Source organism: Eulemur rufifrons, chromosome 2, assembly GCF_041146395.1.
Source record: "Eulemur rufifrons isolate Redbay chromosome 2, OSU_ERuf_1, whole genome shotgun sequence".
Lineage (NCBI taxonomy): Eukaryota > Metazoa > Chordata > Mammalia > Primates > Lemuridae > Eulemur > Eulemur rufifrons.
Window position 1 is genome coordinate 118,599,238 of NC_090984.1, and position 26,852 is coordinate 118,626,089.

General features: G+C 42.5%; 1 protein-coding gene and 1 non-coding gene across 5 annotated transcripts in view; both read left to right on the forward strand.

Annotated features, from left to right (window-relative positions):
- The window catches only part of AK7 (adenylate kinase 7), a 64,668-nt gene extending 38,283 nt beyond the window's left edge, over window positions 1–26,385 (forward strand). For 2 of the 4 annotated variants that reach the window (XM_069465278.1, XM_069465280.1), the window contains 8 exons: window positions 3,374–3,502; window positions 4,211–4,343; window positions 13,934–14,062; window positions 14,828–14,896; window positions 19,232–19,429; window positions 23,213–23,433; window positions 25,887–26,045; window positions 26,347–26,385. In XM_069465278.1, coding sequence (XP_069321379.1) covers window positions 3,374–3,502; window positions 4,211–4,343; window positions 13,934–14,062; window positions 14,828–14,896; window positions 19,232–19,429; window positions 23,213–23,433; window positions 25,887–26,045; window positions 26,347–26,385 — 1,077 coding nt within the window. The remainder of the gene's footprint in view (window positions 1–3,373; window positions 3,503–4,210; window positions 4,344–13,933; window positions 14,063–14,827; window positions 14,897–19,231; window positions 19,430–23,212; window positions 23,434–25,886; window positions 26,046–26,346) is intronic. The other 2 variants (XM_069465279.1, XM_069465281.1) reach the window with 2 other exon arrangements.
- On the forward strand, window positions 12,638–12,744 carry LOC138381018 (U6 spliceosomal RNA). The gene has a single exon (XR_011232973.1). It is a non-coding gene; the product is annotated as a U6 spliceosomal RNA (small nuclear RNA).
- Window positions 26,386–26,852: the final 467 nt, after the last annotated feature.

Genomic DNA, 26,852 nt, shown 5'->3' on the forward strand with positions numbered 1-26,852 from the left:
TTTTCAAAAGTCCAAATTTCTAATTTTACGTTGTTTTTCAAATTTGACAAATTCATCCTGGTCTAACAATTTACATGTATATTAAATCAATACTGGTCAACTGAATATTAGAAATTTTAAAGTTAACATAGGTATTAACTGTTGTGCAAATTGAACATGACAGTAAGCTCGAGCGACTGTCTCAGAGTTGTCTATATAAGGATATAAGTTGGCTATATGTAGTGCCCTACTGGCCTACCTATTTCAGCCCTGGGTAATTAATGTTAATTGGCAAATAAAAATTGTATATATTTATCAGGTACAATATATTTTGAAACCTGTATACGTTGTGGAATGGCTAAATTGAGCTAATTAACATATGCATTACATCACATACTTATCATTTTTTATGGTGAAAGGTAGGTATTCTCATCTCCACATTATACAGGAGGAAGCAGAGGCTTAGAGAGGTGAAGCAACTTCCTCACAGTGACGCAGCTACTCAGGGATTCCAGCCAGCCAGGATGCAGACTTAACTAGAACAGCCGCTTCTAACCACAGGGCCTGCACGCCTCCCTCTCTGAAGTCAGACAGATGCAGCAGCTGCAAACATCTTTAGATTTATGCCAGGGACGCATCCTAAAGACAAAACTGGGTCATACATGAGAAAGTGTTTTGAAAACTGTAAAGTAGCGTAAGTAACAGGTGTCATCATAGTTGTAATTACTGCCGTTCACGGGAATGCCCCATATAAGCGAGTGCAGTGTCACTATCATGTCCTAAGAACCATGTTTTCTTGAAAAACATGCCTAGTTGAGAATAAGTACAGGGTATACCACTTAGCAAAAAAAAGAAATAATGATCTCTTTAAGCATCTAAGATCCTCATGGTGGCTGTACTTGTGCCTAAGGGACACCAGCCCAACTCCAGAGGTTAGGCTGGCATTGTCCTCTGCAGGTCAACTGTAAAGAACACACAGTGAGAGTAGAAAAATGATAAGACTCTTCAGGGAGATCATATGGTTCCTGATTAGCAAAACCGGACAAGAACATGATAGAAGGAATAGCATATCTAAAAACTAAACAGAGTGTCCATCCCTAGGGGCGTTGGTTAGCCACAGCAGCACAGGAGACACTGCTGAGGCCAGCGTAGACATAGCAGTGTCATCCAGTGACATCCCAAAAAGATGGAGTCTCAGGTCATGTACTTGCATGATCCCAGTTCCTTTAGCAAGGTCAAGTCATCATGCTGCAGAGACAGGGACACTCACCTGTTGCCACTAAGCAGTCGATTCATCTAACTCCCCTTGTTCTGACCAAAGCTCATGTAGCAACATGGACGTGGCTCCCGGTACCCGCTTCTTCTGAGGGAGCAAAAAAAGTACCAGATGCTTGGACTTGGAGTGTTCCGAGTTCAGTGACAGTCGTACTTCTCATCATAAGTCAATGAACAGATTGACATCCTGGTTTTGTGCCTGGATAAAGTGGGCCCACCCCAGGAAACAGGTTCCGCCCTTGGTCTATGGACAAAATGAGGTAGGTGAACCTGCTCAGTTGGCAACTGGATCTCAGGCCTCGGCGAACAGACCAAGCCCATGCAGGGCCCAGCCGAGCCCGTCGGGGCTCAGCTCCAGAGCTGCTCACCCTCACCCCTGCCTCCTTGCACCTCGTCGCCATCATCCCCAATCAGACAGGACCGGTCACGGCCAGCACTCCTCGCCCAGAGCTTCCCCCGCGTGCCGGCTTATCTCCTGGACAGCCGTGGTTTCCGTTGTCTGTCAGATGGCAGCAGTAATGATAAACAGCTTCGCTGGGGAAACGACGTAATCTTTAAGCATGTGGACACCCTGCCAATGGGAATCCTTTTCATGGGCATAATTTTTAAATTTGCCTTGCAAAATTCTAGGCCTCAGTTTCACAGCTGTTTGGACCATTTTGAAAGAAATGACTATTTGTTACTGATATTTTGATTTCTGTTAGAAATAAACATTTACTCGCTGGTTATGTATGCCACAGAGCTTCTTCAGCATTCAAGCAAGTTTTTCGGCAGATGAAATGGTGTTTTTAAAAGACATGAGTGTGTATAAATATATATTTTTTTTCTTTGTGAGACAGAGTCTTACTCTGGTGCATGGGCTAGAGTGCCGTGGCATCAACCTAGCTCACAGCAACCTTAAACTCCTGGGCTCAAGCGATCCTCCTGCCTCAGCCTCCCAAGTAGCAAGAATTATAGGCCCCTGCCACCACACCCAGCTAAGTTTTTCTACTTTTAGTGGAGGCAGGGTCTTGCTTTTTTTTTTTTTTTTAAATTTAATTTTTTTTTTTTTTTTTTTTGAGACAGAGTCTCACTCTGTTGCCTGGGCTAGAGTGCCGTGGCGTCAGCTTAGCTCACAGCAACCTCAGACTCCTGGGCTTAAGTGATCCTCCTGCCTCAGCCTCCCGAGGAGCTGCAACTACAGGCATGCGCCACCATGCCCGGCTAATTTTTTCTCTATATATTTTTAGTTGTCTATATGATTTCTTTCTACTTTTTTAGTAGAGACAGGGTCTCACTCTTGCTCAGGCTGGAGGGTCTTGCTTTTTGCTCAGGCTCGAACTCTTAACCTCAAGGGATCCTCCCGCCTGGGTCTCCTAGAGGGCTAGGATTATGGGCGTGAGCCACCACACCCAGCCAGAAATGAGTATATTTTAAAAAATCAGAATAATCTGTGTCAGAAGTTCAATCCCGAAACAATGTTGTCCAGACAGTAAGTTAGGCCCTTTGTACGCTGGACCAGAAATTCTTCTGTTTCTTTGTCATCTTTACAAGGCGAGTACAATACACTGTATTGTGCACTGCGTTGCGAAACTGGTAGCGTGCGATGCCTGAGCACTTATTCCTTAGTCATGTTTTAATTTTTTTTCTTTTCTTTTTTTTTTTTTTTTTTAAACAGGGTCTCACTCTGTTGTCCGGGATAGAGTGCAGTGGCGTCACTTATTATAAGTCACTGCAACCTCAAACTCCTGGGCTCAAGCAATTCCCCAGCATCGGCTTCCCGAGTAGCTGGGACCATGGGCGTGCACCACCATGCCCGGCTATGCGTTAGTGATTTGAGGTGCTCCTGAGCACATTGTACCCCCCACGCCCAGGTCAGCACACACTTATTAGATACCTACTGAAGAATGACCGTGAACCAGAATGTGAACTATCCGACTAGGGAGCGGGCGGTTTCAGGGTGCCGGGGCAGCCACAGTGGCAGCAGGAGAGGGCAGTGACTCTGAACTCTTGACAGAGGAGCGAGAGAGCTAGCTACGGGGTCCACAGGCTTTAACCAAGACACATTCCTGAAACAGAAAACACTCTGTCTAGTTACAGATCATTCAGAGCTTGGTGTATGTTCCCTATTCTCTTTCAGCCGATCAAGATCTGTATTCTGGGTCCTCCCGCTGTGGGGAAATCCACTATTGCGGAAGCCCTGTCCAAGTACTACAAACTGCATCACATCAAGCTGAAGGATGTCATTTCCGAAGCCATAGCAAAACTGGTAACACTTTTAACTACTTTCTGGGAAGTTCTGTATTTTAGAAATGCTTTTCTTAGTCTTATAATAAACAAGCGACTAGTTCTACATGATGGTAAATGAAGAGATTTGTTATTTTAATGGGATTTTCTTATTGGCCCCAGTTATGAAAACACAAACCCCCGCAGAGCTTCCTCTGTGAGACGGAAGCCTTCATAGGTTGCCCTTGAAATTGAGTCTACCTGCAGCTGTTGCTTAAAGTATGCAGGCTAGCTCTCTCGAGTCAACTTCTCTGTTGACTGGAGCGTTTTCAGGTTTTTTATCCTTGAGGTGTGTTTCTCAGGGTATTATCAGATGTTTATTGGTGAACTGCTTTTTATAATTTTATTGAGAATGGTGAACACTGAGGTATGTTTCCATAAATGATTACTAAAACTCTTGATTTCTACAAATTTCTTTAAGCTACAATGTATTAGTAATATCTTAGAAAAGTGTAGCTTCTTAAGCAGTTCTGGCGTTAGCATAGAAATATATTATTCTCCTAAAAACAGAGGAAGAAAAACCTGAGGCTGTCATCCATCTTTCTATATACACACATCCTGCAAACTTTTGCATGACAGTTGGCATTGGGTACGTTCCCTATTTGGGTACCAGACTTTTTCCAGGATCACTTCCCAGATGATTTGTGAGTAGCAGGGCATCATCCACTTTGAATATCCCTGTGGCATGTAGGAGTCGATTGTCACACCTAAGTATGCAGGAGAAGGAGAAGAAGACGAAGGTGAAGAGGAAGAAGAGGAGGAAAACGTGGAAGATGCTCAGGAGCTCCTAGACGGCATCAAGGAAAGCATGGAACAGAATGCAGGTAACGCACACATAGCAAGCAGCTGCACTGACCTTTTTCCCTTTTTTTTTTTAGAGATAAGGTCTTGCTCTGTCACCCAGGCTGGAGTGCATGATCATAGCTCACTGTAACCTTGAACTCCTGTGTGCCGATATTTTTGAACAGTGGCCATTATTTTAACATGCTTATAAAAGACCACTTGTTTGCTATTAAAAGCAAGTATGGAAATTATAATAAAAACAAAGAAATTTCATTCATAATTTCACCCCCCAGAAAAAAAAAATCATTGTTAACATTTTGGTGACTCTCTGATGGTAGAATAGGAAAGAACTTCCTAAGCTAAAAAAAGTCAAATGTGTGTTCATAAGTATTTTATAAGAGTCAAGCATCATTAATTAAAACATAAAGGACAAGCCAAGAAAGAAAAATACTTGCCACCAATATGATAAAGTTAATATCCTTATATATGAAATTCTTGGGTAAATTGATAAAAAAATCATTAAATCCTTAAAAGGAAAAACATGGGTGAGTAACATTAGACCAGTAATTCATGCAGGAAAAAAATAAATAAATGGGAAAATATTCTTACTCACTTGATAATTAATTGTAACCAGTTTATTGAACAAACTAATCACACTAAGGTGTCCCTTTAAATTCAAGGTCTGTATTCATTCTTTCCAAGCCCTTGGATAGCATTTCGGGCTGGTCCCATTGCTACTCTTGGATATTAAATGAGCAGTCTGTGGCCATACCAGCCTGATCTTTTCTCATCTCAGAAGCTAAGTAGGGTCAGGCCTGGTTAGTGCTTGGATGGGAGATAGTAAATGAGAAACCCCTTTGTTTATACATGGCTGAAGAAGTCCATTACAATCAAATAATTACAAACTGAGTTTTATTTTTTAATTTTGCATTTTTAATTATTATGGGTACATGATGGTTGTATATATTTATAGGGCACCTATGATGTTCTGATACAGGCATAAAATGTGTAATAACCGAATCAGGGTAAGTGGGGTATCCATCACCGCAAGCATTTATCATTTCTTTGTGTTAGGAACATTCCAATTCCTCTCTTTTAGTTATTTTCAAGTCTACCCTAACTTATGATTGACCATAGTACAAACTGGGTTTTGAGCTACAGTCGCTAAGGGAGCTTGCTCCCTGGTAGGAAGGCAGTTGTAGCAGTTATTAGAAAGATAAAACCACTTCCTTTTTACACTTAGACTGCTGAGATCCTCCATCAGACTGGTTATTCCAGTATACGCCAATACTCTGGACTCTTGCCCGACACAGAGTTTCTCCCTCTGCCATCCTCTTAACCATGTTTGTTTTCTTTCCTCCTTCCTCTTCCCGTCTTGCTGGTGGCTGTTTCTGATCCTCCAGAGTCAGGGTGGAGAAGTGGGGGTGAGGAGAGAAGGACAGGGGCACATGCCACTGGCTCGGATGTAGGGTGACGGGTGCCCCTGCTTGCTGCTCCTTCCTGGGTTGCACTTCTGTGGGTTCTTCAGATTCTCCCACTGCGAATCCCCTCCGTAAACTCCACTGCACGCCCTGGGGGCACAGCTGGTGCCTGCCTCCGCGGCCATCCCTGGTCTTCGGGCTCTCCACCCTTTGCTCCTCGAGGCGGTCCTCTTCCCAGCTGCTCATCTCCACCGTGGTTGGGGCTCTAGTTTCTTCCTCCTAGCTTCATCCCACCCCCTACACGGTGTCCGAGTCACCCACAGGCCACTTAGGGGCGTGCAGCTGTCCAGAGCTGTTTGACAGTGGCCAGCGTTAGGAGGGTTCACACTGGTCCCTGGTTTTTAGTCCCCAAGTTTGCCACTCTCCCCTTCCACTTTGAGGCCTCTAGTCCCTCACGCCTTCCTCTGAAGTCCAGGCTATCCCTGTACTTCGCTTTGTCCCCTGAGGCCAGTCTGATCTAGTTCCCTGAGATGGAGAAAATGTGTTTTGGAGGGTTTTATTTGTTGATATTTTGGGGTTTTTAAAAAAATATTGAGACAGGGGTCTTACTGTGTTGCCCAGGCAGGTCTCGAACTCCTGGGCTCAAGTGATCCTCCCACCACAACCTCCTGAGTAGCTCAGAATGGTTTAGTATTCAGACACCTGAGTGTCCACTTAAACCAGCTGATTATCTGAGTCCGAAGGAAATGGAATTTAGAATCCCAGAGAGATTTCCCAGAGGGTAAGGGAACTACACAGAAAGCACAGGTGAATGCTTGGAGATACATTTCCTCTGCCTCACCCCTGAGACATTTGGGAGTCACGATTTTGGTTTTAGAGAGTCTAACAGAGTCCTGGCACCCACCTTTGGAGTCAGCACAAGAAAACTAAGATAAGACATTCTGTTGTGAGGACACCTGTGGCAGGAAATTGTTCAAGGCCACATTAAGGGGTGCGGGACTGGGATTTTTAGGAATCCAGAAGTGTGGCTGGGCATGGTGGCTCATGCCTGTAATGCTTCTGAGAGGTCGAGGCAGGAGGATTGCTTGAGGCCAGGAGTTTGAGACCAGACTGGGCAACACAGTGAGACCCCATTTCTACAAAAAAAATTTTAAAGAAGGGGACTCCACAGGTGTACATGGCCGTGTGTGCTGGAACATAAGGCTAGAAACAGGGGGCTGGGGGCAGTGAACTATGCCAACCCCTGGAGGAGAGGCAAGAACCTCTGATATTCAGGCTAACAGGACTAGGCAAACATTGAACCTTACTTATTAATATTAATAGAGACATATAATTGGTCTTTGCAAGGACCCAAGAATCTTATTCAAGGGGTTAATGTAACAAGATAGTGTGAAGTACTAGCTGAACTCTTTTCATGCCCGGGGGGTGACCACATGGAACAAGAATTACAGTAGGGACAGTGCCAAGCTGAGCACAGTCACAGCGTCCCCCAAGCTCAAGAAGGGCCTGTCCTTGCCAGGAGACTCTGTTCTTCCCCCAGGTGCAAGAGAGGCCAGACAGGTTCACAGCCTCTGTCCAGCAAGATATAAGAGGGGCGGCGGAGGGAGCAGAGGAAATGGTCTTTGGGGAGAAAGTAAGTCTTTAGAACAGCAAGCATCCCTTGCCACCCCCACCCTCTTCCTGTGATACTGGAATAGTTCATTCAACCCCTTTTAACTTTAAGAAGGTATTTTTTTCTTTCTCAAGTTTGTCCAAAAATCCTTCCTATTCATATTTGCCTGAAACTAGAACAGGGACCTTGATTATATCTGAAGAAAACAAGACCTTTGAACCCGCTGCATAGAGGTTAGCTCACCTTTCCCTCGCGTGACTGCATTTGCTGTCATGTGGCTTCAGTGATTCTAGCAGCACAAGTTTCACAGGCCCAAGCGTGGCCTCCCCACATCCTGCTCATAATTCCACTCCCATCGGCCCCGACAGTGTTGCCAGAAGAAGGACTTTGTTAAACCATAGAATGCACTGATTACAGATTCTTAGTGCTCACTTTATATATTTCGAAAGTGTTGTGCAATTATTGAATCTAGTTGGTGAGATTCCCGGTGATCCCCGGACTAGTCTTTCAACTTTTCTGTGACTTTGAAAATAAAAAGTTAGGGGGAAAAGTCTATAAATGTATCAACATCTTAGTGTCTATACTGTGCATGGATTATTATAAACCCTTGGCTTGCAGCTATTTTTTGTTTGTTTGTTATCGCTCCAATCAAGGCGAAATTTCTTAAAAGAGCCTTGGCAGTGGAAGTGTAATCAGAACCATTACTCATGAGTTTATGGTTTGCTCTTCTCTGCTGTTGAGACTTACTGTTTCACACACACCATCCACTGCAAGACCTTTGTTACACCAGAGGATGAAGAATGCACCTGGGAGGCACAAAGCATGGCTTGACCACTTGGCTAGTGCCTGACTTCGGACCAATCACTTATCTGGTCTGAACCTGTTTCATCCTGTATTTAAAAAATGGGAGAGAGGTGGGAGGTGGTAGCTCATGCCTGTAAACCCAGCACGTTGGGAGGCTGAAGTGGGAAGATCATTTGAGGCCATGAGTTTGAGGTTGCAGTGAGCTGTGATTGTGCCACTGCACTCTAGGCTGGGCAACAGAGGGAGACCCTGTTTCTAAAAAAAGAAAAAAAAAAAAAAAACAAAAGGAGAGGAGGAAAGGACAGAATAAACAACCCCCCCCCCCTTGGAGGATCAACTGAGATAACTTGGGTAATAACAGAGAGAACATGAATGAAAGTGCACTGTAAACGCTAAAAATTTATATAATATACAGTATCACTAATAACAGGGAGCAGTAGGAATCATCACTGAAGACTGCATGACAGTCACAGAGAATCTAAAGCCTGGGGCAGGACAAAAGATATTCATGAACAAGTCTCCAAACTCACTAAGGAAGTATCTGGCTTGACAAGCCGCCTAGTATGGATCCAGCTGTACCCTAGAACTATTTTATTAGTTTTATTTTACCTTAATTTACATTTTCTAAATTTCTAAATATTAAGGGGTACAAATGTTTTAGGTTACATGGATCAGTTTTGTAATGCTTGAGTCCCGGCTATAGGTGTGCCCAGCACCCAAATAGTGTTCACAGTACCCATTAGTAGGTTTTTTTCCCCTTCTTTCTTCCCTCCTCCTCTCCCCCTGGTTGATTTCCACTGAGTTTTACTTCCCCATGTGCACATGTGTGCTCATCGGTTAGTTCCAATTTAATAATGAGTACATGTGGTGTTTGTTTTTCCATTCTCGAGATACTTCACTTAGGAGAATGGTCTCCAGTTCCACCCAGATTGTTGCGAAAGGTATTAATTCAGCTTTTTTATGGCTGAGTAGTATTCCATGGTGTGTGTGTGTGTGTGTGTGTGTGTGTGTATATATATATATATATATATTTACCACATTTTATTAATCCGCTCACGAATCGACGGGCACTTGGGTTGATTCCACATCTTTGCAATTGTGAATTGTGCTGCAATAAACATGTGAGTACAGGTGTCTTTTTGATGAAAAGTTTTCTTTTCCTTTGGGTAAATACCCAATACTGGGATTATTGGATCAAATGGTAGGTCTACTTTTAGTTCTTTGAGGAATCTCCATACTGTTTTGCATAGAGGTTGTACTAATCTGTAGTCCCATCAACAGTGTGTAAGCGTTCCTTTCTCTCTGCACCCACACCAGTGTCTATTGTTTTTTACCTTAACGTACATTTATAGAGGCAATAATAAGAAGGCTATTACACAGCAATTCAGTGAGTTTTACCTAGTTTCAAGAATAATGCATGCAGTTACAAATAAGAGGTAGAAGCACTGTATTAAAGACCTAAAAATACAAACATCATGTAAATAAATAAATGTTCAAATTAACTGCTGAAATTCAATACAAATGAAGTAAAAATTACATCACTTCATCAAAATAAAGGAAAAGCATATTTGTTTTTGTTTATTTTTATCAGTACACTAAAATTAGATTAATGCCAAAGAACTTCTGTGTAATTTGTCAAAGTGTTCAAATTATTTATGTCAAAGGATTAAAACTGGTGAATGGTTTATCCAAGTATTCAAGTAGGTAAGTAAGAGAAACTAAATAATACACAACAGGGGAACCATTCCTGGTGGGCTGTTACCTGCCTGCATTCGCCATGACTACCTGCTTGGTGAGTTGCCAGGATTCGCATGAAAAATCCACATTAGGCTGGACAGAGCTACCTACCTATTTAAGAGAAAATAAACCTCATTTTTCACGAACTTCATGTAGAAACTCCACATCACTAACAAGCCCTCAGATTACCAACTTTGTTTTGGCCCTATTAAAATTTTTGAAAGTTATCTCTTGATTCAGGATATTTTTTTCTAATACTGCCCAAATAAACCTAGCCTCTAACAGACCTAAGGTGGCAGCCATCGACGTGCATTCTGCATGCACCATAAAAAATGCAACCGAAAGCAAACACTCAGCAACTCAAAATATTACAGAGAATATCTGTAGCTGTGGATACATAGGTTAAAAAAAAAAAGATGAAAAGATTCACATGAACACATGTTTTGACCACTTAAAGGTTCAGTAGAGATTACATGTGAATTCTGGAAAGGGTATATGTATATAATCACGTAAAATACTTTAAACAAGTCTGTTGTCCCTTACTTAGTTTTAAATTGCAAAATCCAATACTCAGTAGTTTTAATAAATTAGTGTAATATGAAAGATTTTGGAAGATTAACATGTATCCATATTAGATCAAATTGAAGATTCAAAATTTCTTCCAAGAAATTCTCTTCTTCCAAGAGCCATCTTTTGCTTCTTCTTATGTTATTCCTTCCTGATCTGTTTAAGGATGCATGCTCAGATTTAGACACACTTACCCCAAATATCAAAGTGCCTGGATGAGATGTAGATTCTTTTATTTTTATACCTCAGCAAACACATGGAATTTCACACATTGCTCCCGTAAACTGAGTGAAGAGCCACTCACTGTGTTTCATTCTTAATTATCCTAAAGAACAACTGCACTGACACTTCTAGCTTTTTTTTTTTGAGACAGAGTCTCACTCTGTCACTCGGGCTAGAGTGCAGTGGTGTCATCATAGCTCACTACAACCTCAAACTCCTGGGCTCAAGTGATTCTCCTGCCTCAGTCTCCTGAGTAGCTGGGACTACAGGTATGCACCAAAACACCCCTGACTTTTCTATTTTTTGTAGAGACAGAGTCTTGCTCTTGCTCAGGCTGGTCTTGAGCTCCTGGCCTCAAGCTATCCTCCTGCCTCGGCCTCCCAGAGTGCTAGGATTACAGGCACGAGCCACCGCGCCTGCCTGACAATTCTAGTTCTAAGTTACATTTATTTACCAAGTTCAAGCTGGGAGCCAAGTGGAACACTCTTGCTTCTGCTTCTACAAAGACAAACGAAAGGGGTGACTTCTCCCATAAGGCAGATTGCCTATAAATATGTAGGTTTTGGATGGCTTTTCCTTTTTGAAATTACTGCTTATTCTTTGGTAGTTAGCAGTCAAAAACTACAGTTTCCTATGGATGGAGTGACAGAACCCAAGCTGTAATCCCAAATATATCACCTCACGTTCCCACCACTGGTCCACGGGAGCAGCTATCTATTTTTAAACTGTGTTTTAATACTTATGTATATGGGTTCATATTAACATTTTAAATATTACTATTTACAAACAGCATTACAAATACTATTTTAAGTAGTATTTGAAAGGTAGGCTTACAATTAAACAAAAAAAGGAGGGTGACTTTTAAAAAGCCATCTAGGAGGTCTGTGCTCGTTTTAAAACAGAAAGGGGCAGTCACCTGCCACAGAGGCCAAAGGTCATGGGATTAGCTCTAGGAGGTCACAGTTTTCTAGAAAAAGGCACTTGGGCTTGGTCCTTTGTGTACTCAGTCATGCCTCGCAAGCATTCCATTTATTACCAAAAACTGCTCCTAGGGCTGGCTCCCTTCTTCGTTGCTGAACACTTTCGTTCTGAATCAAGCAGAAATGAACGGCTGAGCTCAGAGCCTGAAATAAACCAAGGGATGTGTTGAAGAAGACCTCAGCTGGACTTCTGATTATGCACCTTTTCCTTAACAACAAAGCTTTTGAAAAATGGAAATAGACTGCTGAAGTAAAACCAGTGTTTTAATGTTAGTGAATAATCCGTTGACATTTTTTATTTGGTTTCCTGTCTTTGCACCACTGTGAACCTTACAGGGAAGTAACGTGAAATCATTTGGAAGAATTTCATTGTGTTGAATAACACCTTTTGTCATTTTCTTGTCTCTACCATAATATTTAAATTTCTGAAAGACACAATTATTTTCTGAATCCATGACCGCCTATTGGTTTGTGTGATCCTGAAAGGTAGAAGAAAGGAGAGATGTTTTAATTAGATCATTTATTGTCATTAATAGAATGATAAAAAGAGGCCCCGAATTATTTATTTCACATTATGTATGGACCCATTGATAAATTAAAAATGTGGTAAATACTCTGGAAAGAGCTTCAGAGATCAGTATCTCTAACTTGCCAAGTTTATATTACTGTACTTTGTATGCTAAGCAACATAAGGACAGGGCTGTGTCTTGAACCTGTTAGCTGTTCAGTAACTACGATGGAATGACAGGAGGCTATTGTGGCAGAGCTGCATTGTGTTGTCTTTTAACCACCCTGCCAGTTTTAGAATAAGCTTCTCTCCCCTCAACCTACCCAAGCAATTCCAGGAATTCCCAAGGAATTCTGACACTGATAATTGCCAGCGTTGGGGCTTGAGAGGGAACTGTCCAGTAAGGCCAAGGCCAGAAATGCCAACTGGAAAAGACAGGGAGCAGAGGGCCAGGTTCTTTTCCGCAGCTTTAAAGAGAAAAGTGGTGCTCGCTGCGGCAGCACATATACTAAAACTGGAATGATGCAGAGAAGATTAGCATGGCCCCTGCGCGAGGGTGACATGCAAATTCGTGAAGCGCTCCATATTTTTAAAAAATAAATAAATAAAATAAAGAGAAAAGTGTCTCTGAGGATCAGGTCAAGTTTGATTGTTATTTAGATCTAGCAAATATTTATTGAGCATCTACTTTTAATAAATCATGTACTAGCAACACACATGAACACTATCTCATGTAATTCTCACAACAGAAGCATTTGTTACTGCATATTAAGGTTATAGAGGTGAAATATCAAAACATAATTGAGTAAATCCTACAAGCTCTCTGCATTACTCCACTTACTCTTCAGTCCACGTCACCCCACAGTTGTGATTACAGAAGAACTTTTTATTTTTGGAGACAGTCTTGCTCTGTTGTCCTGGGTAGAGTGCAGTGGCATCATCATAGCTCGCTGCAGCCTCAAACTCCTGGGCTCAAGTGATCCTCCTGCCTCAGCTTCCCAAGTAGCTGGGACTACTGGCACTTGCCACCAAGCCCAGCTAATTTTTCTATTTTTTTGTAGAGGAGGAGTCTCACTTTTGCTCAGTCTCGAACTCCTGAGCTCAAGCAATCCCCCTGCCGCGGCCTCCCAGAGTGCTAGGATTACAGGTGTGAGCCACCGCGCCCCGCCCGGAAGAACATTTTGAAAGCGCTGGCGTCAGTGTTTTCATGTAATCTTTATTGTAGAAAAGCTTGTCGTGTTCTCCTACTTTATTGTGCATTAGAATTCACATGTCGGCCGGGCGCGGTGGCTCACGCCTGTAATCCTAGCACTCTGGGAGGCCGAGGCGGGTGGATCGCTCAAGGTCAGGAGTTCGAGACCAGCCTGAGTGAGACCCCGTCTCTACTAAAAATAGAAAGACATTATATGGACAACTAAAAATCTATATAGAAAAAATTAGCCGGGCATGGTGGCGCATGCCTGTAGTCCCAGCTACTCGGGAGGCTGAGGCAGTAGGATCGCTTGAGCCGAGGAGTCTGAGGTTGCTGTGAGCTAAGCTGACGCCACGGCACTCACTCTAGCCTGGGCAACAAAGTGAGACTCTGTCTCAACAAAAAAAAAAAAAAAAAAAGAATTCACATGTCATGTTCAAAATACAAAATCACATATTTTTTACTTTAAGGGCAAAATAGGGATTTCCAATAGTACCTTTGACTACACAACAATTTTTGAGATATCTTTAGAACATAGCCCTTATGTAGAATGTGACTTCACAGTAATATATTTTTTCTTTTTATCAGGCCGAATAGAAGATCAATATATAATTAGATTTATGAAAGAAAAGCTAAAAGCAATGCCTTGCAGGAATCAAGGTTATATTTTGGATGGATTCCCAAAGACCTATGATCAAGCAAAAGATCTTTTCAGTCGTAAGTTTGAGTGTTCCCTTCGTTTTGAGTATTTATAGCCAGATAAATTGCAACTTTATTGTTCAGAGAAATAGTCACTCAATTAAAATAAACAAATACTTGGAGAGACTATTTTTGAATCTCAGCTCACCTTTTATTAGGTGCGTCTTTTTTCTTTTTTCAGATGTGAAACTATTTTTCCTTTTTCTTTTTCTGGACTTTAAAATTTTTTTAAATTTATTTTATTTCATTGTGGTACAAACACAACACGAGATCTACCCCTTTAACAGATTTTTAAGTGCTGACTATAGGTGCTGTGTTCATTGGGTCTCGAGAGCTTGTTCACCTTCTGGATTAAAATGCTATGCCTGTTGCTTAGTAATTCTCCTTTTCTCCCTCTCCCTGCCCCTGGCAACCACCATTCTGCTCTTTTCATCCTATGAATGTGACTACTCTAAGTACCTTACATGAGTAGACTCATGTATTTGTCCTGTGGCTGACTTATTTCACTTAGCGTAATGTCCTCAAGATTCGTCCTTGTTGTCACATATGGTAGGATTTCCTTCTTTTTTTTAAGGCTGAATAGTGTTCTGTCGAATGTATATACTGTATTTTCTTTATCATTCATCTGTTAATGCACATTTAGGTTGTTGGACTATTTCTAAAATACATATTCTATTTATGGCTAGTTTTCATTAGTGATTGCTACTTGAGATATTTGAATATTTTGCGGTAATCCATAGCAGTAACATGTTAATAAACATGATGAATATTTTGTTTTTTTAGAGGAAGATGAGGAGGAGGAAGAAGAAGCCAGAGGCAAAGTGTCTCCCTATGATAAGTTAATTATACCTGGTAAGTTCAAGATATTTCTCCAAGATCACATTTAAAGGAGGAATACTGTTCAATATTTCTTTTGTGCAAAATAATCTTTTTGAATTAAATAGATTTTTCTTTTTTTAGAAAAACATGAAAAAGATAAACTTAGGCACAAAACTTGCGAACTGGATAGTGCACTGGGGGTGCACATCAAGGATATTAAAGTCTGGGATGAACAGAATCCCTGAGAGAGCATTTGTTTCTGCTGCTGTGTCCTGTAACAAAGCAAAAGGCAGCAAACCTGTTGATGGTTTGACTTGTGGGTCGTTGGCGAGACCGCCAGGGCCTGGGCCACCACAGCCCCTTCCCCGCCCTGTTTTTGGTGCTAGCGATGCCCTCATCTTTTCCAGAAGACATTCAGACCCTGAGCTGAAACTGGGCAGGTAAGAAGCTTTCCGCTTCACTGTTAACTCCGCAGTAGTTTTGATCTATCAAGAGTGTATCACAAAGTACTCTTGAAAGCAAAGCCTAAACAGCTTGTCCTACGCAACAGGACTTACTTGGTGCTGAGCAGGCATTTCTTGTGACCTTCCCATGAACGTTAGAAAGTGTTGTTTTTAGTCAGTTTGCATGAAGTGTACTCACAGGGCATCGTTTATCTTGAGTCATGTGGTCCAATATAAGAACAGCTGTTTTCAGCAACTTAGCACAAGGCTGTAACTAACAAGGGTCTGCTCGCGGCTGTCAAGTTTGTGGCTGCAATCATCTCCTCCTCTTGGCCCAGACACAGCTTGCAGAAAAGCTTCTGGAAGCACTGAGACTGAGACAGCAGTCATCCTTGGGGACGGATAGTGCCTGTTTGCCTGTGAGCTCTGCAACCAGAGGCAGAAACGTGAAATGTCAAGGGGTTGGATTGTCTCAGATTTCCCCCATTAATTTAAATATATGCCTCAGACAAAGTTAAAAAGTAAAGTTGGGCTGGGTGCGGTGGCTCACGCCTGTAATCCTAGCACTCTGGGAGGCCGAGGCGGGTGGATCGCTCGAGGTCAGGAGTTTGAGACCAGCCTGAGCAAGAGCGAGACCCCGTCTCTACTAAAAATAGAAAGAAATGATCTGGCCAACTAAAAATATATATAGAAAAAATTAGCCGGGCATGGTGGCGCCTGCCTGTAGTCCCAGCTACTCGGGAGGCTGAGGCAGTAGGATCGCTTGAACCCAGGAGTTTGAGGTTGCTGTGAGCTAGGCTGACGCCACGGCACTCACTCTAGCCCGGGCAACAAAGTGAGACTCTGTCTCAAAAAAAAAAAAAAAAAAAGTAAAGTTGATTACTCTAAATGAGCAAGTCTGTCCAGTTTATGAGAGTTTATCACTTCTGGGCAATATTCACTCATTGCAGACTCCATGGTAAATCATAAGGTTCCCTCTGAGGTAACTGGATACATTTCAGCTCAACTAACAATGTGTCCTGCGCCAGGCACTCACTGAGCCCTTCTACACTCCTGCAAGGCAGGAATTACACCTGTGTCTACCCGATCCGGAAGCTGAAGCCCAGGGATTTATCCAAGTCCACTTCACTGGTAAATGGGAGAACTGGAATTCAAACCCACTGTGCAGCCAGTGTGTCTCCTCACTGCACTGCCTCCAGAACACAGAGTTAGTGAAAGACAAGGCGATGGAGACACGCAGGTAAAGTGACCAATGATTCTCAGTCACAGTCCACTGGGCTGCCCTCTCTTTGTCGGACAGAGTCGCCGTGGTGGGGAAACTGCGGCCTCAAGGCCACACGTGGCCCTCCGGATCCCCCAGTGCGGCCCCTCGGCCAAGTCCAAACTTCACAGAACAAATCCCGTTATGAAAAGTATTTGTTTCGTAAAATTTGGATTCAGTCAAAAGCCTGCACTCAAGGATCCAGAAGACTATATGTGGCCCCAAGGCTGCAGGTTCCCCACCCCAGTCTGTTGTTAGTAAATCACCCTCTTTCCAGAAATTGTCTTTATTTTCCATCTTCCTAAAAGAAATCAGAGCATTGTCTCATTTGTACCCGTTGGATTTTAATTGATGGAGGTCACTGAGCGAGGACACGGACAGGTCAATGCCATTGAAAGAATTTATTACTTACATTTCCTAAAAGAAGGGGGAACATCACGCCATGAGGGCCACGTGGGGAGCTCCGGTTTGCTCAGGAGGCAGAAGCTGGAGCGTGGGGAAGGTCTATGCCGAAGCCCTTACTGGGGTTTCTGCAGGAAAGGCAAGGCAGGCCAGAGGAAACGGCTTAGGACCGGCTAGTGTGAGCTATGTGGGAGGTCTCTAGGTGCCTGGTCCTAGTCCCGGGATGATTTGGGGCGAGGGAAATACTGGCTTGGTGTGTGAGAGTTAGATAAAGGCCATGGGTGGCTTGCGTGCGAGAGGCATTCTCCCAAGCATTTGCTTACTACCTTTAGGTGTTAACTGGCCCTGAGAGGGGAGGTCTCTCCCCAGTTCTGCAAGGCCCTCCTCAAGAAAATAAAAAATATGATTAACACAAGCATCCATGCTTGATTTGAGTGATGAAACATTCCACTCTATGGTAATCCAGTTCTCGGTGGTATTCTGTCCTTGATCCGTCATTGTATTTTTCCACTGCTATTAGCCTATATCCAGTTTGATTCTTTCAGATCTCCTAGTTGAAGGGGACAAGTTTAAAGTTATATCTACGTGATGAATATGGAAAAATTCATTAAAATGTAGCCTTTCACATGACTCCAGATAGCCACATACAGGGACCTCCTTGCTACGTACAATGTTACCAAGCAGAAATCTATTACTTGCTATCCACAGTGAGCCAGTACGACGACAATAGATATTCTGAATAATTCAGAATCCTGAAGTTCTCTCTGAATCACAAAGAGAATGAATGGACATTTTAAAAAAAATCATTTAGAGGGAAGTATATTTTATCATATTAAAATTTTTTTTAAATTGGAAAGCCAAAGATGTTTGTATTTGCAATACTGGATTAACTGGAATCTTCCAACTCCCAATCACTCTGGGAAAAAAAAGATATAATATTATATTTTGAAATCATTAGGTTATTAAGAGAATTAGTAAATTTTCATCTGGGGTGCAGTGGTGCGCACCTATAGTCCCAGCTGCTACTCAGGAGGCTGAGGCAGGAGAATTGCTTGAACCCACAAGTTCGAGGCCAGCCTGGGCAGTATAGCAAGACCCTGTCTTTTAAAAATAAATAAATAAGTTTTCATCTGGATGTCTGACATCACGGAGCTTAAACAAATTCAATTTCCAGCGAATTAGTGACATAATTTTGATTTCAGTACTATACCAGCATTTGGGGGTTCAGATGTTTCTCTTCCTTTTCAAAATGTAGCTATTCGTGAAAATCATGAAAATCCAATGGTCAAAGATGAACAGAACAGGTCAGACCATTATGGATTTATAGAATTTTATTCCACATGCTCAGTCTTCAGCCCTTGTTTTCCCTGTTAACACACATGATGTTCACATGCCTTCCACATGCCTCACGGGTGCATCCTTCTCTGGGCTCTCTGTACTACCCTGACCTTTCTCACCTCCTGAAGAAAGCTTATTAGAATGTATCTAAATGAAAATGGCATTATGATGTGCTCAACCAATACAATTTTAGAGTAAAAATCAAATTATTCCCAAGTTTTGTTGGGCTCTAATAGGTAGCAAGATATTTGCAACGCACCTGGACACTGATCTAGGCACCAGTGTATCCTGGTCCTGCTGTTGAGAACACCTGAGAATAGCAACCATTTCACTCATGAACATTTTAATCTCTCATTCACTCAGCCAATACCCATTGAATTTGTACTAGAAGCTGGAGAAACATTTGCTTTTATAGTTTAAAAGAAACTCACAGGTGGGTATAATGATCACCGTCATTAATATGATCCGTGTGTTAAATTTGATAAGCGCTGACCCTGTTGTATTGAACATTCTTTTATTAATTTGGCAAACTGGCCATCAAAGCAGTTTGCTCTTAGCCACGGCTGTCTTTGGGAGCCTGTGATAATTGTACCGGAAGGATTGACCAGGAAGCCGATGATACCACAGGGTTGTCAGAAATTTGCTATTTATGATTTCTGCTGCTTTTATTGGAAGGAAGGGAGGGAGGGAAAGAGATTGCACAAAATACCAGTTGGTTGGGTTTCATAGGGTGGTGTCTGGAAACGTGCTGATTTGCATGTATTTATCGTCCAGGAGAGGCAGCAAGGAGGCCAATGTGACAGGCCATTTGTGGCAATGGGAGGTCCCAGCTGGTAACCAGACAGTCACCGTTTGGGTTCACCAGCACCCTTCTAGCTAGCTCCACTGTATCGTGCCAACTCTGGTGCTTCTCCTTGTCCCCAGAATTTGTCTGTGCGCTGGATGCTTCCGACGAGTTTCTGAAGGAGCGGGTGATAAACCTTCCTGAGACCGTCGTGGCGGGGACCCACTACAGCCAGGACAGATTCCTCCGGGCTCTGAGCAACTACCGGGACCTCAATACTGAAGATGAGACTGTGTTCAACTATTTTGATGAAATCGAAATCCACCCGATACACATAGGTATGAAATGAATTCCGGGGTAGGGTGAATGTGAGAGCCAGAACCGCCTCCCCCAACAAACCCTGGTGCATGTGGAACTGGGATCGTGGGGCTGAGGGAGGGTGGGGAGCGCACCATGGTGCCAGGGCGCAGGACACCACAGGATGAACAGAGCGTGACTCCTGGGGAGTCATTTTACATGGGGATTTGGTGGTGGGAGGCTGTCATTATTGCATGAAAACATACAGATATATGATGCATTCATATGACAAATTGGCATATTTTTTGAAGGACACTTCAAAGAATTGTGTCTTTGCTGCCGGCTGCTTTGGGCCATTCCTGCAGGTTCCTTGGGGGCGGCGTTCTGTCCCTATCATATCGCCGGTTACTGGTGCTCTTCACAGATGCCCTCCTGGCCTTTAGACTGGCCAGCCCACCCCCACAGCTACCCAGAAAAGCAAATAGCGCTTCATGGCACTCCTCCTTGTTTCCTGTAAACACAGAACTCAGAGCTTAGCACACACCAGGCACTCAGTAAATATGATCTTGCATCAGCCTCATCATCATTATCGTTCCTGGCTCCAAATCTCCTGCGCCCTGGCACATATTTGTTTCCAAAACTCCCCTTGGCTTGGTGAACCCCTGAACTTCCTTTCTGGTTTTCTGGATCTTGATGCTAATTCCTCACCTGGGTTTGGTGAGAAACAACCAGCCGCTGCCTGGTGGAAGCTCACTGCCCAGGCTGACCCTTTGGGCCTCCTGGGGCTTCTTTCTACCCTCACCAGCCAGATGGGACAGCATGAGGACCCTGAAGTAGTAGGAGTCTTAGAGCTAAGGGATAATGCCAGCAGGAGGCAAGAGAGCTGATTCCATATTGGCTCTGCCTCGGTTTTCTTATCTGTGAAATAGGAAAGGAAGCAGGCTTATAGGGTTGCTACATATGATAGACATAAGATATGGGCTGGGCTGGTGGCTCATGTCTGTAATCCTAGCACTTTGGGAGGCTGACGCTGGAGGATTGCTTGAGCCCAGGAGTTCAAGACCACCCTGAACAACATAGTGAGACCTCAACTCTACAAAGAGTTTTTAAAAATTAGCTGAGCATGGTGGCATGTGCCTGTAGTCTCAACTACCTGGGAGGCTGAGGTGGAGGACTGCTTGAGCCCAGAAGTTTGAGATTGTAGTGAGCTATGATGATGCAACTGCACTCTAGCCTTGGCAACAGAGCAAGACTTTATCTCAAAAAAAAAAAAAAAAAAAAAAGGCACTTCATCAAGTGCCTGACACATTGAAGGAGTTTGACAAGTGGTAATTTTGTTATTACTACGAATACTAAATTATAAAATGATATGCTATTAAGAAATATAAAAATAACAATTTATAAATTTGCAAATTCTCCTCTGTTTTGCACCCTCAGCAGCAATTGGGTTTTATCCTCATCTGGACATGTTGAACATGTTTTATATGTAAAAGCTAAGGATTTTACACCTCCTAATATGGAAATTAGTTTACACCAATTAGAGAACTAGGAAAGAATTGTGAACAAATTTCAGAAGAGTAGTGATTGTCACCTTTTCAGTAAAGCCCAAAACATTAAAGAAAGCTAAGTACAGTCCCCAGGGAGAAACATCAGAGAAACAGAAATGACGGGGAGGAATGAATGAGTGGCCATTGTGCTCCTGTCTCATTCTGTGCTCATGACATTTGGCCTCATTTCCACAGTGACAACTGAGAGATAACGTGAAAGCAAAGGGGAGAAATGTGTCACAAAGATAGGAGTGGGGGGGAGGGTGTCTCAAGGCCAGGAATGCAGCTGGCCTCAGAAGGGTCTGGAATGGGGCCCTGGAAAGATGCTGGGAGCCACATTCTCTCTCTGCATCTAGACCCCACTTCTCTGTCAGTGTCTCTTTCATCCTCTCTCTCTTTGGGCCAGCGTTCCCTCCCTCCTCTCTAGCCCCTATCGTAGACTGAGGCCACCCCACAGACCCAGAGTTGCCGTGTTATACTGGGAGCCAGGCCCAGAGCTAGACTCACTCTGTCCAATTCCACATTCCTAGAAGGGCAACTCTGACGGTCACAGTTTGGTCAGGTGCCCACGCTGGTCTGGTCAGCAGGTCCTCCGCTCCAGTGTCAGGGTGGAATATTGCTGGGGGGAAAACTCTTCCCTATGAGCCCCTTCTCCGAAAATAGAGCCTTTCCCAAAACGCTTTAGGACACTTAGTGACATCATGTTTGTGGTTACTCAGAGGAATCAGAGAGAAAACACATTTATTTTATTTTTTTTTTTTATTATTTTTTTATTATATATATATATTTTTTCAATTTAGTTTTACAGAATCAAAGAGTCTAACAGTATATCTTGTTAGATACAGTATGTCCTCATAATGTATACATTATTTCTTGTACAATGATATGAAATAATATGGGAAATATTCATGATAAATTATTAAGTGAACAGTGCAAGTTAAAAACAATAGTTTCATATTTTTTTCCCCACCCCCGAGAAAACACATTTAACCATCACAGGTCAGGTAACAAGGAGGTACCAGATATGACTTTGTTTTTTGAAGGTTTTCTTTGCTTTTTTCCTTCCAACCAAGGTCTCACATATTTTTTACTGAGCCAGATTACTAGTGCAGAGCATATAAACAATGAGAAAAACATTTTCCCAATAAAATGTGTCCAGCTGTCCAGATAGTGGTGACATTTTCAGCTTGATGGTGAGATGACAGTGACCTTGGTGCAGCATAAATACATGTACCATCTCACATGCAGTTCCTTACCGACTCAGCTTGGTTCTTCTCCAGTGTCTCCTCTTGGAGTTGTACCTGATTTTATTGCCAGTTTTCATCTAAATCCACTGGGGAATGGGACGATTTTGCTTTTGTTTCCTGGCCAGGAATCGCTTGATCCTGAAAGTCTCATGAGAAGACATGATGAGAAACGGAGCCAACCACACACACCACGATGACAGAGAAAGGGAGAGGTGTTTTGCTTTGTTAAGGGCTTGCTTCTGCCCCTCCCCTCTTCCCATGTTAGAACCTGGTGGTGCGTCTAGCCTAGGTCAAGGCCACACAGACACTGGGCGGGCACAGCAGCGGCTGTGGGTGGGGGTGAGGCAGGCACTTACCCAGAGGCAAGCCTGGAGGGGCTCGGTTCAAATGCTTCTGCTGTAAGGTCCTCTGCAGACACCCTCCAGGCAAACCCAGTGACTTTGTGGGAATCTCATTGTTTATGAATAAGCCATTTTTCTGCTTCTCTTTGACCTTGATATTAACATTAGTCACGTATTCTGGAGTTTGGACATTTTCCTATTCAAGTAGGCTAATATGGGTAATTTTTTATGAATCGAAAATGTATCCCAGCATCACTGAGCTACAGAGACAGAAAACAGGAGGAACCTCAAGGTTATGCTGCTTGGCCTCCAGCAAGTGCAGAACCTTCTTCTGTAGAAAGCTGTGAAAGAACTGTCCCAGTCTTTGCTTGAGTACCTCCAGGGATGGAGAGCTCATTACTTTTGGGGTGACCCATCCCCCCATCCGTCCACTCCAATCAACAGTGATTGTTAGGACTCAGAAACGCAAGTCCAAATCTTCCTACCCATGACTCTCAGACTCTGGTCTGGTATTTGCCCGTGAGAGAAGAAATTCTGAACCACGCTGGCAATGAGAAAAGAAAACCCCAATGTGGTAATTTACATAATTTACTATCACAAGTTTATAGTAAGTAATAAAGAATTTTCCCAATTGCAGGCAGCCCTAGAATATAAGTATGTGTTGATCTCCTCTCCCTTGGTATTTAAAGATGTAGGAAAACTGGAAGATGCTCAGAATAGACTTGCTATCAAACAGCTCATCAAAGAGATTGGGGAGCCTCGAAATTATGGTTTAACAGATGAAGAAAAGGCAGAAGAGGAGCGGAAGGCTGCAGAGGAAAACCTGGCCAGGGAGGCTGCTGAGGAAGCACAACGTGAACACAACGAGGCGGTGGAGATGGCGGAGAAGCTGGCTCGCTGGGAGGAGTGGGTGAGTGTGAGAGTGAGTGGGCGTCTGTGTTGGGGGAGGGGCGCCTGGCAAAGCCACTTGGGCCACTTCCACTTCCCATCCTGCTACAGAGAAATGTCGGGGAAATACCCCAAACAAGTTTTTTTTTTTTTTTTTTTTCCTTCGGGGTCATATGTGCCATTTTAAAAAAGATATCCATGGTCTTTTGCTAAGTATCAATAACAATGTCAATGGAAAAAAAAGCCAAACGCTGTAAAATAATTTTAAAAAGATTTATTCTGACCCAAATTTGAGGACCATGACCTGGAGCCATGCTCAAGAAGTCTTGAGCAAGTGGACTCGCTGTGGTTGGGTTACGGTTTGGTTTTATACATTTCGGGGAGACAGGGGTTACAGGTAAAGTCATAAATCAATACGTGGGAGGCATACATCGGTTTGGTCATAAAAGGTGGGTCATCTTGGTGGGGGGGGCTTACAGGTTATAGTGGGTTTAAAGATTCTTTGACTTGTAATTGATTAAAGACATGAAGCTTTATCTAAAGGCTTGGAATGTTTTAATATAAGGAGCTGTTTATTAGAGACAAGCCACCCCGGACATATATTTGTTGTGTAAATTGAGGACCCATAGGTTTGTCTTGCACACCCTTAGGCCTGTTAATGGGTTACAAAGGATGTCCCCAAGAAGGGAGGGAGACATGATGAGGCATGTCTGACCTCCCTCCTCCTGGCAGGCAATTTAGTTTTAGGATATTCCTTTGGCCTCCAGGGGGTCCATTCAGTCAGCTGGTGGGGGGGTGGGTGAGCCTTAAGATTTTATTTTAGTTCACAAAAAAACTAACTATTGTCAGTAGTATAATAATACACACCTGTAACCTGGGCACAGTGGCTCACGCCTGTAATCCTAACACTTTGGGAGGTCAAAGCAGGAGGATCACTTGAGGCCAGAAGTTCCATACCAGCCTGGGCAAAATAGTGAGACCCCATCTCTACAAAATAATTAGAAAAATTAGCCAGGCATGGTGGCACATGCCTGTAGTCCCAGCTACTTGGGAGGCTGAGGCAGGAGGATCACTTGGGCTCAGGAGTTTGAGGTTGCTGTGAGCTATCATGATGCTACTGGACTCCAGCCTGGGCAACAGAGACCCTGTCTCAAAATAGTAATACTAATAATAATCATACACATCCCTGTAAATGTAACATTTTCTTACACGTTGACCTTGTGATTTGATTTGATTTTCCTCCATTTACCCATCTAACCTGGGTGTTCCGCCTCATTCCACCCCTCCTTAGTGCCGAAATCACTGAGTCTAGTAAGTGATTTTGCTTCCAAAAATAGCACCAAAATCTGTCCATAGGTCTCTACTGCTCCTGATCAGGATCAGTGTTTCTCACCGGAATTAGGCAGTCTCCCCATCTCCACCTCTGTCCATCTCCAATCTGTTTCCACGCTGCTACCAGGTGATTCTTCTAAAATGCAGATTCACCACCACTCTTCCCTGCTTAAAACTCTTCCCAGCCTGTCCATCACCATTAGACAAACGTCCCTACTCCTCATTGTGGTCCATGGGGTCCTTTGTGGCCTAGTTGCTCCTAATATTTCCCAACTTCAAATACTGCTCCAATGGTATTCTCGGGTCATCTGCCTGACCAACTTCCTCAGTCATCTCTCATCTTTACTAAAAGTCATCTTTCCAGTGAGGCTTTTCCTGACCACTACATGGAAAATTTCATTAGCTGGTTGTGGTGGCACGTGCCTGTGGTCCCAGCTGTTCAGGAGGCTGAGGAGGGAGGATGGTTGGAGCCAGGAGTGCAAGGCTGCAGAGAGCTGTGATCAAGCCACTGCACTCCAGTCTGGAAGTTGTAAAGGTATAATATAAAAATTATAGTTATATACCCTGGAAAGAGCTTCGGAGATCAATTTCTCTAACTTCCCAAGCTTACATTACTGAAATATATACATTAATCAATGTAAGGACAGGGATACGGATCTTGAACATGATGGCTGTTCAATAATTACAATGAGATGATAGAAGGATATTGTGCTGCATCATGTTGTCATTTTATCACTGTGCCAGTATTAGAACAAACTCCTCCCCTCTCAACCTACCCAAGCAATTCCAGGAATTCCCAAGGAATTCTGACACTAGTAATTGCCAGTGTTGTGGCTTGAGAGGGAACTGTCCAGAAGGGCCAAGGTCAGAAATGCCAACTGGAAAAGACAGGGAGCAGAGGGGTATCTTTATGATACCCTAGCTTTTTATAATATGTTGCAAAGTTTTTCTCAATTCATCGTTTATCTTGCAACATTATTTATTGTGTTTGACATCTTTTCTCTAAGGGTTGAAAATGCCATCCTTATCATAAGTTGGTGAACATTTTTAGCAGTATCTAAATGTATCTGGGGTGAATTCTGTGATGATGTTCTCCCCTTTCTGATTGTACATTTACTTTACCCCTAAATGTCCTATTTGTAGAATAAACGACTAGAGGAAGTAAAAAGGGAAGAAAGAGAATTGCTGGAGGCTCAGTCTGTTCCCCTGAGAAACTATTTAATGACCTACGTCATGCCAACTCTTATGCAGGGTCTGAATGAGTGTTGCAAGGTCAGACCAGAGGATCCCATTGATTTTCTGGTAAGAGATTGAATTTTTTAAAAAAATAACACTGTGAAAATAAAACATGCCAGAATCTTAACAAAAACTCAGTTGAGATATAAAAACTGTATGTCTAGTTATTTGGGAAATAGTTTCTAATACATTCACAGTCTTAATTAATACATTCACACTAAAAATTAGTAAGATTTTTATTACACATTTGAAAGTAAAAAGTTTATGTACTTTTATTTTTAAATTACAAACATTACTAGTACAAATATATGACTAATAATAACTTGTAAACTGTTGATTTGTCTTTTTTTTTTTCTTTCACGTGTAGGCAGAATATCTCTTCAAGAACAATCCTGAAATGCAGTGAAACTTTAAAGATTTCGTATCATATAGCTTCATGGAATTAGAGATCAATGTAACGTTGTAATTTGAAAAAGTGCTTTTAAAAATGCTTTTAAACTTTTTGCAAAATTCCTTTTTGCTGTAAACAAATAATCTATAAAGTAGAATCATTATAAAAAGCTATATGGCAGTGAATGACTACTTCATTAAAACTATATTTGAAAGATAAATTTATAAGGCATCCGTGTATAGCTCATGAGACAAATATTGATTTGATATTTTATTCTTTGGTCAGTTCTAAGTATTCTCCCTCTGCACACTAATGTTTATAGAAATTTAACTTACAGAATGAAGAAAATCAGACTATATATTATTCTAACATGTAGGCTAATTAATTTACATGACTTATTATGGTCTGAATACCGATAGAGTTAGAAATGGAAATAAATTAGAACAGTTTATGCTTTGTTGAGTCACAGTAACTCAGACATG